This window comes from Triturus cristatus, chromosome 2_1 (genome assembly GCF_964204655.1).
Source record: "Triturus cristatus chromosome 2_1, aTriCri1.1, whole genome shotgun sequence".
NCBI lineage: Eukaryota > Metazoa > Chordata > Amphibia > Caudata > Salamandridae > Triturus > Triturus cristatus.
Window position 1 is genome coordinate 1,028,640,292 of NC_140581.1, and position 16,190 is coordinate 1,028,656,481.

Consider the following 16,190-nt stretch of genomic DNA (forward strand, 5'->3'; position numbering starts at 1 on the left):
TAAGCAACACTTGCCATATTCTCAATTTATCCGATCAAAACATATCATTTCCGACCCAGAAGGAACAAATACCACTATCAGTAAATTCAGTGAGAAGTATAAACTATGTGGATATCCTGATCAAGTATTGGTTAACGCAAGACAAAGAGTTTCAACCTGAGAGAGAGCATCTCTATTACGTCGCACAGCACCAAAAATATCTAATCCTACAGTCTGTGTTTCCTCAGAATCGCAATTGATTAAGTCCATCATTCTTAAACATTGGTATATTATTCAGTCAGAACCGGATTTGAAAGTGGTATTTTCACAACGACCAACCTTTGCAATGCAGCGATCAAGCAATTTAAAAGAACTATTGAACAAAAAGTCGGAGCCAATCCAGAAAGAATTTAAAGGCATGCAAAAATGCATGAATTGTGTGCACTGCAATAACGTTATTGTAGGGAACCGGTTCATTCATCCTACACAAGGTCACACAATTGTACTGCGGGCCTCCAGCACCTGTGATAGAGCCAACATCATCTACGCACTTAAGTGTCCCTGCGGCAAAAGTTATGTAGGGAAGACCGAAAGAAAAGTTAAAGTGCGTGTAGGAGAACACAAGAGCAACATTCGTAATAGGAACGAGAAATCCACTGTAGCATCTCACTGGTTGGAAGCAAGATATACCATAGCGCAACTTCAATTCACTATATTGGAGGTGCAAAAACTCAGAAATGACATTGATCCACGCAAAGCATTGGCCAGATCTGAATTTTATTGGGTCAAGAAATGTCATGCCCTGCAACCTCAAGGGAGGAATGATAGAATCAAGTATAATTGTTTCCTTTAATCAACTTGTGATCTGTATTCTTTTGATACATTGAACAGTTCATTGTAATCTATTTTTATCTTTTGAAGAAAAAGGTGCCCCAGTTATTCTTGTATCATCCCTTTTGAATTAGTGCCTGAGGTTTTCAATATTACTCTAATTGGTAATTGTGTTATATTACAATCACAGGTTATTGTTTTAATGTTTTCATATTTGCATGGAATACCACAACTTTCAACCTCACTCTGTCACACAATGTGGGTATCACGATTTTTATCATGTGGCATATTTTACGCTACCCTTCACCTTTTTTTTGTTGTTTCCAACTTTATTTGTTTACTCCGTGTCGGATTATTGTTCGGCACTGTGCCTTTAAGTCCACCCACTACGCGATACGTATTCGTGTCATGCATGCGCTTCTAATTTTCCCAGCTAAAATCTGTAGAAACCTCCGGAAAACCGTGTTTACTCAACGGAGTCCTGATTCATTCATAATGCACGAGGCTCATTTTGTCAGAGCAAGGTGAGCTTTAGAGCACACATCTATACATGATATGTAAGCATGCTGCACATTTTTGTTTGCTTTCTGTTTAGCTTCCGGTTTGTTTATTTTGCACTTTGTTTGATTATTTTGCAATTCGTTTGTCTTATGTCTTGCTAACTCGCGGATTATTGCTCTACGTTTGTATGATTAGGATTGAGATACTGAGCATTTTTAAGTTGGATCACCGTTCACCACCCTTCGCTTTTGGGCAATCTTGTTACCAGCTGCGTTAATAAATTACTCAGAACTGAGCAGCTATACATTCAACATATTTTCTGTTTTGGCCCTGGTATGAAGCTATGGATACGAGTCACCTTTTCACTTTTGCACTAATCACAAGGAACCTTTCACTAGCTGCGTTAATAAATTGCTTAGAACTGAGCAGCTATACATTCATCATATTTTCTGTTTTAGCACTGGTATGAAGCTGTGGATACGAGTCACCTTTATTTTTGCATTAATCACAAGGAATCTTTCACTAGCTGCGTTAATAAATTACTTAGAACTGAGCAGCTCTACATTTGACATATTTTCCGTTTTGCACTGGTATGAAGTTATGGATATGAGTCACCTTTTTAATTTTGCACTAATTACTAGGAACCCTTTTCACCGAGCACTTGAAGATCTTTAGACCATTTACCAATTATGTTGACTGCATGACGAACAGTCTCCTGTTTCCATTTTTTTAGAATTTATTGAGCAACCCCTGATGAAGGGTCAATGGAAGACCCGAAATGCATTGGGTACATGAAGATGTGAATTGATTGATGGAGGAGGCGGATACTGAGGGAGGAGGCGGATATTGAGGGAGGAGGCGGATACTGAGGAGGCGGATACTGCGGGACAGGAGGCGGATACTGCGGGACAGGAGGCGGATACTGCGGGACAGGAGGCGGATACTGCGGGCTGCTGGCTGCTAGCTGCTGGCTGCTGGTAGGATCCTGCGGGCTGCTGAGAGGCAGGAGAGCTGCTCCGGTCCCGTCTTGGTTTTAGCCCCCGCTTTTGTTCTGCTCATTCGGCAGCAGTCCCGGCCGTTGGAGCGGGGAGCGCTGGGGGGCTGTGCCATTTTCCTTGGGTTTGCTCTGCTTACAGAGCACGGCTCATGACGGCTCATGACGGCTGTTTGGATCCACCGGCCTATCCTATGAGGCTTTGGCAGAAGGGAAACAAAGTTTTGCAGAGGTCTGCAGAGGGCTAAAAAAGGGTGAAGCGACTGCTTCATGGGCTGGCTGTTGGGGAAGGAGTGCTCCCCTGTTGGCGACGGGCTGAACAAGGGTGGGAAAAAAAGTGGACCACTTTCTTCTCAGCGGACCTTGAGGCGCTCTGGGGGTCTGACGGGGCGCCAGGACGCGCAACGCTGTACAGTTAGTCTCCCCAGCCGCCGCTGCCTGATCTAATCTTGTGCGTGGCCGCTGAGCGGAGAGACTACATCTCCCAGGGCCCCTTGCGGCTGGACACCACTTCCACGTTAATTCCGTGCCAGGTGGCGCACTAAAGGACATCAGAATCCCCCCGTCCGGGGCCGGAAGAGGCCGGACAGGGATCCACTATTGACACTTTTATTTTTATATAAGGACAGTAAGCGTTAAATTAATATCGGACTGCAGTGCTGGCTGTTGGGGGCTAATACATTAATTGTTTGCAATGAGTAAAAGGAATGTGGGGGACAGGGTGGTGGGGACCATTGATGCTTTTTTAATAAGAGCCGAATCGGTTTTAATTCATGAAATTGAGGCGACCGAGCGTAGACTTTCACTTGAAACGATTTCTCTAAGGGGTGGTCCTTACCTGATGCCCAGTTGCCAAATATTCAGTCCAATTCTGACACTGCTCCTACAAATGAGCGGTCCCCATTGAGGCCACTAAGTTTGTCGCCTAATAGTCCTAACCTGATCTCTCCACAGTCTCAGAGTAGTGTTGGGAGCCCAGCTATGGTAACTACTAGAGGGAAGAAGGCCCTTGCTCGCACTGGCATGGAACCTCCAAATAAAAAAAGGAAGGGGCGTGGTTTAAACAAGCAAAAGGTATTGCCAGGTACTAGCAAATCAAGCGGGGCTTTTGTATCCGGTAATCCAAGTAGTAATATGGTAGATACCATCACCACTGCTAACACTACCCCGTTGTTGAACCAATCCGACTTTAGCTCCCTATTAAGGGAACAATTAGTAGCCTTCATCGACCCTTTAATGGAAAGACTATACTCCATCGATATTAGGCTTAAAAAGATTGAAGAAGCTCTTTTACGTTCCCTCCAAGAGATTCCTGTACAGCTAAACCTCCGGGTAACAGGAGGGGTTGTCCCAATCAGAGTGGGGGAAATTCATAAGGAACAAGAGGGTACAATGGTGAATGTACAGATAATAGTCGATAAGGTGCAACCAGTAGGGAGGGCTACAGGCAAAACTCACTATGATGTTAGTAACGCTAAGCCTATGCCAGAGCAGCAGTCTGCTGGGGCTGAGGGAAATTGGAGGCAGGTGGAACTTAGCAAAGATGGCGGGTCAGATAAGATCAACTTCCTCCACCTCCCACCAGAAGCAACCCCATATTCGGTCATTTTAGCGAACGTCCCCCCTCTCACCCCGGGGGCACGCGAGCAGTGGTCCACCCTTGGAAATAAGGCACTACACAATTTGAGTAAGAAAACTGGTATTGGGGAAGACTTATGTTATGAGTTCAAAACGGCTAGACGCATAAAGTGGGTCAGACATTCAACTAAATCCATGCCAGGCGATTGTGTGGTTCTAAGCTTCAGGTCACCTGCTTTGGTTCGTCACATTTTCTAGTTAGCTGGGCACTCACCTTTTACTGCAGATGCGATAAGACTGCTCCCCTTGGCTTCTTTTATAAACAGCACATAAGACATAGAAAAAGGGATTTTTGGGCACCACAGGATTCTGACATGTGGAATGACCATCCCATACAGATCAGTTATCGTTATGAGGTTTAATCCTCACTCGAAGATATTGACTGACTGGGAATTAAATGAACGGCCGAGATTAGTTAGAGGGGTTGAGATGACAAGTGATATAGACCCTCCGACAGTAGGGTGTCCTATGGGAACTAAGATGGAGAAGTATTTACCTACTGGACCCGCTATGTCACCAGACCCCCCAGTCCTGAATCCCTGTATAAACGCTGTTGAGGCAAATTCTAGGTGTGGTGGCCCGGCAACGTTGAGAACTTCAATGACTATTTCCTCTTGGAATATAGCAGGGCTGGAATCAAAAGTCTTGTCTGCTGGTTGGATAACTTATATAGGAGATTCAGATATCTGGGCATTCCAGGAAACATGGTCTATTGATGGGGTATTTCACGTCGGCTATTTGAATTTCTTCAAACCAGCAATAAGGGGTCATAGGGGTAGAGCAGTTGGTGGACTGACCTGTTGGGTGAGACAATTTGAGGGGATAAGGGTGGAGGAGGTCAGCATTGATAGCCCAGATATTCTGGCCATAAGGGTGAGATCAGTGAGCGGCCTAGATTTAACTTTGTATAATGTTTATGCTAGGGGTCAACCTGGTGGGAGGTGCTCCCAGGTCATAATGGCTTTAGAGAATCATTTGTCCCAATTGGCCACCAATGATGATTTAATTATTGCAGGGGATTTCAATACATGCTTTGAAACACTAGATTCAGAAGATGGCAGGCTTAGTGAAGAGATCGATGCACTTTGGGGGATCCCGCAACTAGATCTCGAGCTTATTAGAAAATGGACTGAGGCCGCACTTAAAATGAAAGGGTTATGCCTGGAACGAGGCCTAAGGGCGGTTAACGGTAGGACTAAGTCCGATGCCAAGGATGCGGTGACATTTGATAATGGTAGATCCAAAAGCCGCATCGACTATATCCTTGTGAATGTGGAGAAATGGATACTAGTTTTAGACATGGAAGTGCAATGTCGCCCTGAAAGTGACCACAACCCCTTGGTTCTTAAATTTGATGATAGGAGTTTTTGTGGGCCAGTATTGATGGAAGGCGACATTTGCCCCAATATAGTGTAACTATTGCAAATGATTTAAGAAGGGTACGGTGGTCCAAGGTAGCAATGGATGGAAAGAATGTGGCAGAAATTAGGGCTTTAGTGTCAGGTTCTTTAAGGGAACTTTCCGAATGAGGCTCTCAGGAGGTCCTAAATGCCAAGTTGGGGTCGAATCCATAGTGACCTCTTTAGCGGCCTAAAAAGGTTTTTCATAAACGCTGGACCTGCTAAAAAGATTAGTATGTATAAACCTAACTCGTGGTATAGCAACACTTGTAGGCTAGCTCACAAAGCTCTAGTGGTAGCCAATAAATCTAGAATCCATGGTATTATCAAGCAGTGTAGAGTAACTTATAAAACGGCTATCAGACACGCCAAGAAAAAATGGGATGAGGATCGTTGGCGTTGTCTGCTGATAGCATGTAGAGGCAGGAATATGACCCAATTCTGGGATCTTATTAAATGGGGGAATGGACATCGGTCAATAATCCCGAATAATAATGTCGAACCGCAGCAATGGGTTGTCTTCTTTGAAACACAATTCCAACTGGTTTCAGAGAGGTCAGGGGTTGTCCCACAAATCCAAATTGACGTCCCTCTGCTGTTTAACGCAAAAGAGGTAGAGACAGTGCTTAAGTCTATCCCAAGTGGTAAGGCACCGGGGCCTGACTGCATTCCAGCCGATATATTCAAACAGGATTTTGATTTATGGATACCCTATATTACAAATGTAATTAATTTGATAGCTGGTGGAGCCCCAATTTCTGCATCATGGTCCGGAGCGGAAATCATCCCTATCTATAAGAAGGGTGATTGTTCCGCTCCGGCCAATTATAGGCCCATCAGCTTAATTGACGCTATTCAAAAGATAACAGCACGTGTAATATTGGGTAGGATTCAGGGCTGGATGTCTGAAAATGACATTTTATCTCCTTTACAGGCGGGGTTCCGGTGTCATATGGGGACTTTGGATCAGGCTTTTAGATTTGTCCTTATATATTGGAAGGAGGTCTTTTTGGGTAGGGGAATGCTCTTTGTTGCCTTTGTGGATCTAAAATCTGCCTTCGACCTCGTGCCAAGAGCAAAATTATGGGAGGTCCTATTGAGACTGGGGATGCCTAAAGAGTTAGTCTCCCTCGTGGTTAGACTCCACGAATCAACGTATGCTCAGGTTCGTTGGGGGAAACTGGGCGAGGTTACAAAGAAATTTGAGGTAGGAAAGGGCGTCAGGCAAGGGTGTGTGCTGGCACCAACCCTGTTTTCTCTATTTATTAACGGGGTAGTGCAGTATTTTGTTGACCAACCAACGGACGCGCCGATGCTCGCCGGCCAAAAGGTGCCCCTGCTCATGTTCCCGGATGATACGCTGATACTATCCAAGACGAGACAGGGGTTGCAGTTAGCTCTGTCTCGTTTTGAGGAATTTTGCTGCGAACATGAGATCGTGGTTAACGTAGGGAAGACTAAGTTTATGGTGCTCCATGGGTCCAAGCCCGTTAAAGCACGAGTCTCTATGGGTGGGAAACCTCTGGAGCAGACAAAAGTCTTCACCTATTTGGGTGTCACCTTTGGCGATAAGTTGAGCTGGGATCCCCAAGTTAAGATCCTCGCACTGAAACACACTCAATTAGCGAGAGCATTGACCAAGAAACACAGGCTATCATTAACCAAGCCAATAGCTCCAGTGGTCAAAATTTACACGACTAAAATTATTCCCGCTATTTTATATGGTGCTGAAATCTGGGGGTTTTGTAACCTGACCCAATTGTCCACAGCCCAGAATAAATTTATGAGATCGGTTGTGGGCCTGCCCCAATCGTCCCCCGTACTCCATTGCTGTTTGACTTAGGCTGTCATAGTATTGAGGGTACTGCCCGTTATAGGCCGTTGGCCTTTTGGAGGTGTCTCTGGATTACTCCAGAGCTCCATCTCTTTGCTAGGGCTTTGTCCGAAGTAAGGGGATTGGATCGCCTGCATAGGATCCCATGGCTGATTGGCATAAAATCTCTCCTTATTGACATGGGGATGAGGGAACTTTGGGAGAGCCCTGAATCTGTGGAATTTCCTTCCAAAGAATCCTATCGAGCAGCATATTGGGAGCTAATTAAAATAAGGAAGTTCTCCTCTGTCACTAGCCCCATTCTGTCTAGAGATTTTTTAGATCTAAAAGATGAACCCTGCCTGGAAAGCTATTGGGACCTTATATCAAAGCCATCAGACCGCAAGCTTTACCATTAATTCAGAGTTGGGTCATTGCCACTCCGGAAGTTTACATGTAAGTGGCAACCAGGAATTGGTGATAAGTGCCGATTTTGCCCGGATCATACTGAAGATATTGACCATCTCCTATTTGTATGTCCGGTCTATCACAAACCTCGTAGCTTGTGGCTAAAACCAGCATGTCGGTCCTTAGGAACCAGCTGTGCGATGGCCGCTAAGAGGCTGCTGAAATCTGGCTATAATGAGATCGCAGTAATAGGAGTAGCTAAGTTCCTGAGTTGGGCATGGGTGTTGCGGATGAAAAATGGGGGGCCCTAATAGCTAAGATATTTTCCCTTGGGGTATTGAACAAACTACGTGGAATTATGTATTTTTATGGTTTTTTATGATGTGTTCAAAGTCTTGTGCGTGGGATATATTTAATCTTGTATTAGGAACTGTTTTAATATGTAAATATAGGTATTTATTCTTGGTTGTATCTAATTTTAATATACTGACTGTTCTGTCTTTTAAGATGAATAATCGCAATAAAGACTTTTTGAATTGAAAAAAAAATAAAAATAAAATTGATTGAATCTTGAACGAATCATAATGGATAATGCATGATTGATAAATGCATTGAATGAACATTAAACATTCAAGAATTGGATTCAACATTGACTTAAAGAGTGTTAATTTTCAGCAACATCAGTTTGAACTTGTTGATACCCAGTGGTATTGATAATAGTGCTCCCACCAGCAAGAAGGGTTCTCCCTCTTGCACACCTACCAGCAATTAGCTGGTGTGTGAGTGCCTGAGTGGGTCTGAGAGTGGGTGCATGATCCTCTGAGTGGGTAAGTGACTGGGTGCATGAGTGTCTGAGTAGGTCTTTGAGTGGGTGTGTGAGTGTCAGACTAGATCTGGGAGTGGGTGTCTGAGTGGGTCTGTGAGTAGGTGCATGAGTGTCTGGGTCTGTGAGTGGGTGTGTGAGTGCCTGAGTGAGTCTGTGAGTGGGTGCATGAGTATCTGAGTAGGTCTGTAAGCAGCTGTCTGAATGCCTAAGTGGGTCTGAGAGTGGGTGCACGATCCTCTGAGTGGGTGACTGACTGGGTGCAGGAGTGTCTGAGTGGGTTGGTGAATGGGTGAATGAGTCTCTGAGTAAGTCTGTGAATGGATCTGTAAGTGTCTCAGTGGGTCTAGGAGTGGATGGATTAGTCTCTGAGTGCGTCTGTGAGTGGGTGCGTGGGTGTCTGACTGGATCTGTGAGTGGGTGCATGAGTATCTAAGTTGGTCTGTGAGTGGGTGCATGAGTGTCTGACTGGGTCTGTGAGTGTCTCTGTGGGTCTGTGAGTAGGTGCATGAGTGTCTGACTGGGTCTGTGAGTGGGTGCATGAATGCCTGAGTGGGTCTGTGACTTGGTGTATAAGTCTCTGAGTGGGTCCTTCTGAGGACATGCAGTAGTGTGTGAGTGAGTCTATAATTTTCTATTGTTTTCCAAACTATTTCAGGAAGGTTCGCAACGCTACACAAGGGGGCGACACTGAGCGTCGTGACAGGTCTGTGACTCCCCGCCTGTGGAAAAAAAAGCAGGTTGAGGCATTTTTATACTCATAAGGGGTCCCTCCATGACTACCTACAATGCTCCTATGGGGTCAGGGTACTTCTACTCTGAACCCTTCTGAAGTATTTAATTTCAAAATTCATCCCCCGGGACTGTGTTTCGCATCATAAAATGGCAGCTGCTACTTTCAACACAAGTTGTGGCCAGCCAATCACAGCACTCCTCCTGGCACATGGGCCAGCGAAGCTCCGCATAGGTATTGTGAAGGGTATGCATCCCTAGATATTTAAATTTGGATTTCTTTTAAAATCTCCAAAAATACTAGATGGATTAAACCAAGTCACAAAAAGCACTCTTTCCAGACCAAGAGCTAGTTTTCTGCCAAATTTGATGCAAATCTGTTCAGTGGTTCGGGCTGTAGTCATGTCTAAAATCCGAATGGGAATGAACATCCGAAACATTTTTTGACAACCCCCCCCCCCTTTTCTCGGCACTTGCTTGACTGATCACCCCAAAAATGTCCGTACACAACAAGACCCACCTTGAAACTTTTTCTGGGTAATTTTGTGATGATTCATCAAACGGCGCCAATAATATAGGCAAGTCAAAAGCTGCTTTTTTATATGGAAACATGGTCCTAACTATAATTACCTACTGGCAAACATCAGTAGGTAATATTTAGATAACAAATAAGAAGTACATTTTTAGCGGTGTCCCTTTCCAATGTGGATAAAATGTCAGCTTCTATTCATGTTCACTAACCAATCTTCATGTAATAAGAATTATCTTGCTAAAATATTGGCTGGTGTTTTAGAGATTACAGCTGTGAACTAGTAAACACTGCTGTAAGGGAGGCCCAGCACCTAGACAGCCATTGGATCAGTGTTGGTTTGTACTGACACCTGAATCCTTTATTTTAGCTCAAAGCATCCAGCTATCAGCTTCCTGGTTCAGCTCGCAGTTTGGGAGTGCCACCGGGGACTGAGGGGTCATCACCCACACAACATTAACAAAAGTTTGCAGCAAGGCTTAGATATTAGATGGAAATGTGGATTTCAAAGGTTTAACATGTATTGTTCTCTCTGGTAGGTTCTGGAAGCTGCACACCCCTTGTCTAAAGAAGTAGCAATTTACTATTTTCTTTTGCTGGCAGTTTGCCATCTGGACAATGTTTCAATTCCTTGCAATGCACTTTGACTTTTTTGGCCTCTGTAGAGCCCTATTCCACCTATACAAGGTGAGACAGATGGCCAATAACTCTGAGAATGACTGTGCAGGGATACCAAGAATGTGAAATGTTACAGTAAGAGCGAGTGGGCATAGATTTCCTAAGTAAAGATATACTAGGAGTGTCTTTTGGAAAACACCCTTCAGCCACTCCATGATTTATGTCAGTGCCCATCAGCAATTGCTTTTAGAAAGTGTCATTAAAAATAATAATACCTTTGCTTATGCATTGCTCTCAGGGTATGTTTTCCCGCATGTTTGTTATCTGTTTTTATTTCACCCTCTCTATGTCTTGCTTGTATGTAAACTGCTGTATGCTCCTCCTTCGGTGTCTGTAGATGTTTTAGGTGACACATGCGAGGCAATGATGACCCCTGAGAACCTCTTATAATGTGTAGGGGTGGAGCTTGAAACGGCTTGAATTAGATGATTCTAGAAAAGACAGTGAGAAAGGACTGCTATAAACACAAGATCAAGTCCAAACCATTGCTACCTAGTTTATATTAAAATGTAGAAATCAGACTATGTACAACAACCACAGCAAATGCAAGTCCAGCAGTTTGTGGGGCTTTGTGTCACTTGTGATGATTCTAATGAGCTGGCAGCTGTGCGGCAAGGCTTTGCTGGGCTTAGCATCGCTTCACGTTGGTTCCTTAGGTGGCCACAGCTGGGCTTGTCAGAGCAACTTCAGGCCCACTACCAAAGGTCCAGGACTGGAGTGGAACCTCTTGGGAAGGCAGGACTCACAGATGGAGAGTCCAGGTGCTGTATTCAAAGTTGTTGGATGCCTGTTGTGTCCCTGATGCTTCTAATAAGGAGGCCACCCAACTAGACCTTGGAGTCTCTCTGGGGTCCTGGGTGCAGAGATGCAGGTCCAGTCCTTCTCATCAAAGCAAGAGGGCAGCAGCGAGCAGGTAAGAGCAGCACTCGTTCAGAGCAATACTTCAGGGCAGCAGAGTGGCAGTCCTTCAAGCAGCACAGCAGTCCTTCTTCCTGGCAGAGTATCAAGAGGTCCAGAAGTGTACTGAAGAGTTGGTGTCTGGGGTTCAACATTTATACCTGATGTCTTTCCTCTGGAAGGTGAGAGAAGATTCTAGAAATTTCCTTTGAAGTCCCCAGGCATCCTGCCTTACCTATCCTGGCTCCAGACTAACTTTAGTGGGCATGTAGCACTTTGTGTGGAGGCAGAACACAGCCTATTCAGGTGTATGTATGGCTGTACCCAGCTCTGTCCCCCATCCTGCCATTGATGTCCAATCCAGGCACACCTAGGCTCCAGATTCTGTGTGGCTGTCCAGGAGGAATACACAAATCTGATCTGTCAACTACATCCAGTCGTGTGACCCAGAGACAAGCTGTAGGCACTAAATGGCTGAGGCAAGAAAATGCCAACTTTCTAAAAGTGACAGGTCCCAATGAGTTGGGGAAGCTAATCTCTCAAAACCCTGAATATAAATTTGTTTGTGGAGCCTAACAGCATCTGCTTCTGTACATTTCATACAACTGAACTGTTTAACTTGAGTATCAGTGATTTAAGACTATTGAATCATGCTAAAGTTCCTCTAATATTAGTTAGATGAAATAAATGAAATAAGTGAAATAAGGGAGGGTGTGCAAGAGCAACTAAATTAAAGAAATGACTTTACTTTGATGTTACTTTGACGGTGAAAACCAGGACATATGAAAATCTGATGGGACGTTGTGGTCGATAATGAGAAGAAAAAGAATGGAAGGTTGAGTAGAAATTACAACCAACGTCTGTCCAACTATATTGTGTTAAACCTTTTTATATTTTACTTCATTTTTTTAATGTTTTTTATTTATTATAAAACATAGCACTATAAATATGGTACATTTAAGTGTGTTTTACAGTGACACAACAGAGCTAGACATACAATATTAATATCACATGTACAACGTATCCAGTTTTTTCCACCTGTCGGCCTTCAGTCTGTTGAAAGTGGTATCATTATCAGCCTCAGATCTTTCAGTGCTTGTGGGGGGAGTCACAAGCATTGTAAGTAGATTCCTCGCAGTGCCTGGATAGCCTCACGGGTTAGAAGCTGCGCTATACAAATCCACATAACAATATGTGAGCACCTGACCATTCCTTTTAACCATTCGTCAGTGGGTGGGGTTATTTCACTTTATCTCTCTTAGCTCATAGATACCCCTTGTCCACTAAGTCCTCTCCGCTCTTGACCCATACAACTCCAGTATTTTCAACTGCATCAGGTTAGTGGATACATCTAAGGGTCATCCCAGGACCCGTGTTCATGCATTTGTGTTGTTATGCCACTATATTTGGATTATGGGACAGTCAGAGATCATGTGAAAGAAGTTTTTCACTTCATGGTAACATCTACTGTATTCAGGTGAAGACGTATTAACATTTTCCAGAGTTACTCCAGAATGTATTAAATTTGATGGTGGCAGTGAAGTTGAATTCATCACACTCTTGCCCAGGTGGCCCACATTCAAGGGGCCATCCACAAGTATCTGTAGACTTCTTTGTCGTGCGGGCCCAGGCCACCTTCTCACTTAGTTCTTAGGTTTTGAAAAAGATCAAGGGCATTGTGCATTAGTATTCAGTAAGTTTTCGAGATGCCTCCAGTGCCTATGTGTCTCATCAGTATCTTAGCCTTCTGCGGATTCCACTCAGAGAGGGGCTTCATGTCTAGAGTCACCTGTAATTTATGTAATGTGAATGCCTCTTGTAAGTTAGCAAATGTCTTCATGTGATCACCCTCACACTTATCTCCAGATTGGAGATCCCAATAAGGTCCCATGTTCTGAACCTGGTCAGTATATAGCACTAATTTCTAAAGTCATAATTGTGTTTCTCATGCAAATATACTGTCTCATAGGACTGCCAGCACTCCTTTGGTCATTGCTGGGAGAGCCTTAGTGATGGGTTTTCCATAAAGGATACCCAAGAGTTTTGTACTGTCTAACTGATCTTGTTCAGGGCAGAAAGCTGGGCCTTCTCAGTCTCCTTATAGCCATTCATTTGTAACCACAGAATAAGCGCCCAGTTACTTAGATGGATATCTGCCATGGCGATCCTACTTTTGCAACTTTGCATGTTTTAGGGGGTTTTATCCCCGAAATAAACAAATCTGAAACTGTTGCTTCCTCCCCTTCTTCTGTGAATGTTTACATACATTGAGTAGCTTATAATGAACCATAAGTTGAATATATGTAGATTGAGCAAACAAGCAATAAACTCTTGTTTATTTAGGATCATGCTATAAGCAGAACAATAAACATAATTAAAAAAAGGATAGTGTATAGTCATTTCTGTCTCGCATCTGGCTGGATTCATACTAACACTATCTGTTCCACCAATGTTATTGTTATAAAGTGGACATGAACATGTCTTGGTGGTATAAAACAAGATGGGTAGGCTGCTTTAAAGCAGTTTATAAATTCTCAAATAAAATATATTGTGTCAGAACAAGAACTGGTTATAACTATTCAACCTCTACTGCTCCTGTGGGTTGATCTGATTATACAGTGAGCAAAAGAAACATTATATGCATCTCTGTTATCAGTGACAATTCCATTTTTTTATGAGAGGCAGAGCTACCCTTTGCCTTTCAAGAGATGGGTTCCTTATTGGGCTCACAGGCTCGATGAATCAGTCTGGTCATCACCTCTGCAACTTCGCTGTTGCCAATCGGGTTTGTGTTATGATCTTGAATGTCCTGCAAAATAGTACCATCTTAACGCATGGGCATCCTAGGCAGTTGTCCAGGGGCCGCACGGGCATAGGGGCCCCATGCAGACCAGAATTTAACACTAATTTTCCGTCAAACATTTTTATTCCTGTGAGTGGTTGTGTAGGCAGGGCCCAAGGCACTGCTTTGCCCAGTGGCCTATAATTCTGTTATAACATCCCTGCTGCCAGGCCTGTGGAGCTCAATGATACAGTGGGTTAAGTATTACAATATTCACTGCAGGATACCTGCAGTTGAAAGTTACTGGAGGAGTCGGAAATGAGCGGCCTAGGCTGAAGGTGGCATGCTCCTGCAACTTCCCACTTATGCTAATTTAAGCACTTCTTCTTTTTCACCATACTTCTTGGGCACTTGTTCGTCCATTCCATACCACACCCACCCATAAAGGACATTCCATCAGGAAAACACACATTCCTTTTCTGACATTCAATAAAGTACAGTACTGCTATCGACTGCTAAGACGTCACCCACTTGTATCCATTGCTCCTTTGCATCCCACTTACGACAGTATGAAATACAATCACTCCATTGGAAGACCTTCTTACTGCTATCCCAACCTAAATTTATATCAACCTGAAGCCTTTACCTCCAAATATTGCTCCCTTCACAGTGCGCCCTGTGAGCAGCAGCATAGGCTCGAAAGAGATCTGGGCACCGGTTGGCGGTACCCCAACAATCACAGTGGTTCCAAATGCATAGTGTGAAGACTTCAGGGCGCTGACCTGAAGGGAAACAAAAAGGCAGACTATCACAAGCACGGAAATATATGTTCCATGCTGAACGGGTTCAGTTAGTCTCAAGTCTAATTCAGCCTTTCCTGCTTCAGAAATCAGTGAATCGAGAAACAGTCAGTTGGATAAGCAAGAAATAAATAATTACCGATATAACCTATTAGCAAAAGGCAACAGCAAAGCTTTTCAGCTAACGCAGTACGTAGTTATCACCCTTACAAATCCCTTGGTTTCCTTTTTTTTTATCTAACTGTTTACTGTTTACGATTTATATATATATATATATATATATATATATATATATATATATATATATATATATATATATATATATATATATATATATATATATATCCTTCTCCACTTCCAGTTGCCACTGTCAACACCAGAAAGACGACACTGCAAATCCAAGGTAAGGTTCCAAACAATTTATTTTGTTTGAAAGGCTGCTACGCATTTCGCCAGGATCCCCTCCCTTGCTCGCACAATGAGCACCATTTCGTTTTCACATTTTATACTCTTTTTTTCTGACATCACATGTTCATAGAAATCAACAACAGACTTTATGTATGTCTTTTACTTTTTCAATTACTTACACACTAATTTATTGTAAAACAACCTCATTTTACAGCTACTTCTGTTGTTTCATACACACGTGTTTTTCCATTTTAATTTTTCACTTTTTCCATCATCTACTAACCTCAGAATGGTTGTTGACAATTTTTTCATACATTTCAACTAACTTTATTGTGCCAAGTTGAACTTTACATATATTGGCGATGGATCTCTATTTCAGTCACAGAGGCAATTGATTTATGTTCTAATCAGGTGATCACCTGCTGCAACCAGCTTCTCACTTTGCGCAAATTCTCATAATGCATTCAATACTTAATTCAGTTATTCCGTGTGGAATTATTAGCCATTGTGTGGGTGTGTATACGCACTTTCCCACCTCTATTTGTTTTGTGCCAATTCCTTCCACCTACAGTTGTGGGGTTACATTATTGGTTGGTATGGAAAGTGCAAATGCTTTGTGCAAATCTATTTTAGAGTAAAGTGCTTGTGCATAAAACCACAACTTCTCTAAATAGCAACATATTACAATTTTCTTCACTCCTATAAGGCCTCAATGTGCCACTTGGTAAGCAGACCTGATGTGAATGGTATTATTAATTCTACTATTATGAGACATTCACTCAAAAGTATATTTGTGCAAAGTTATGCAAAGACAATAAAGTGCACATAAGTATCATAGCAGTGTGTTCTAATTCCTCAATAATGTGCAAATCAAGCAACATTCTACACATTTTGTAAAATAAAAAAGTGCAAGTGCTTTTAGAATATACCAATTTTCATTCCTGGAATAAAAGAATTTTTTTAAAACATGCATCTAT

The 16,190-nt window shown here is 43.1% G+C and overlaps 1 protein-coding gene across 1 annotated transcript in view; it reads right to left on the bottom strand.

Moving 5' to 3' along the window:
* The window catches only part of LOC146866268 (alcohol dehydrogenase 1-like), a 355,353-nt gene that overhangs the window by 51,856 nt on the left and 287,307 nt on the right, over positions 1 to 16,190 (bottom strand). Inside the window, exon 7 of the mRNA XM_085635163.1 lies at positions 14,652 to 14,787. Within this exon, the coding sequence (XP_085491289.1) occupies positions 14,652 to 14,787 (136 nt within the window). The remainder of the gene's footprint in view (positions 1 to 14,651; positions 14,788 to 16,190) is intronic.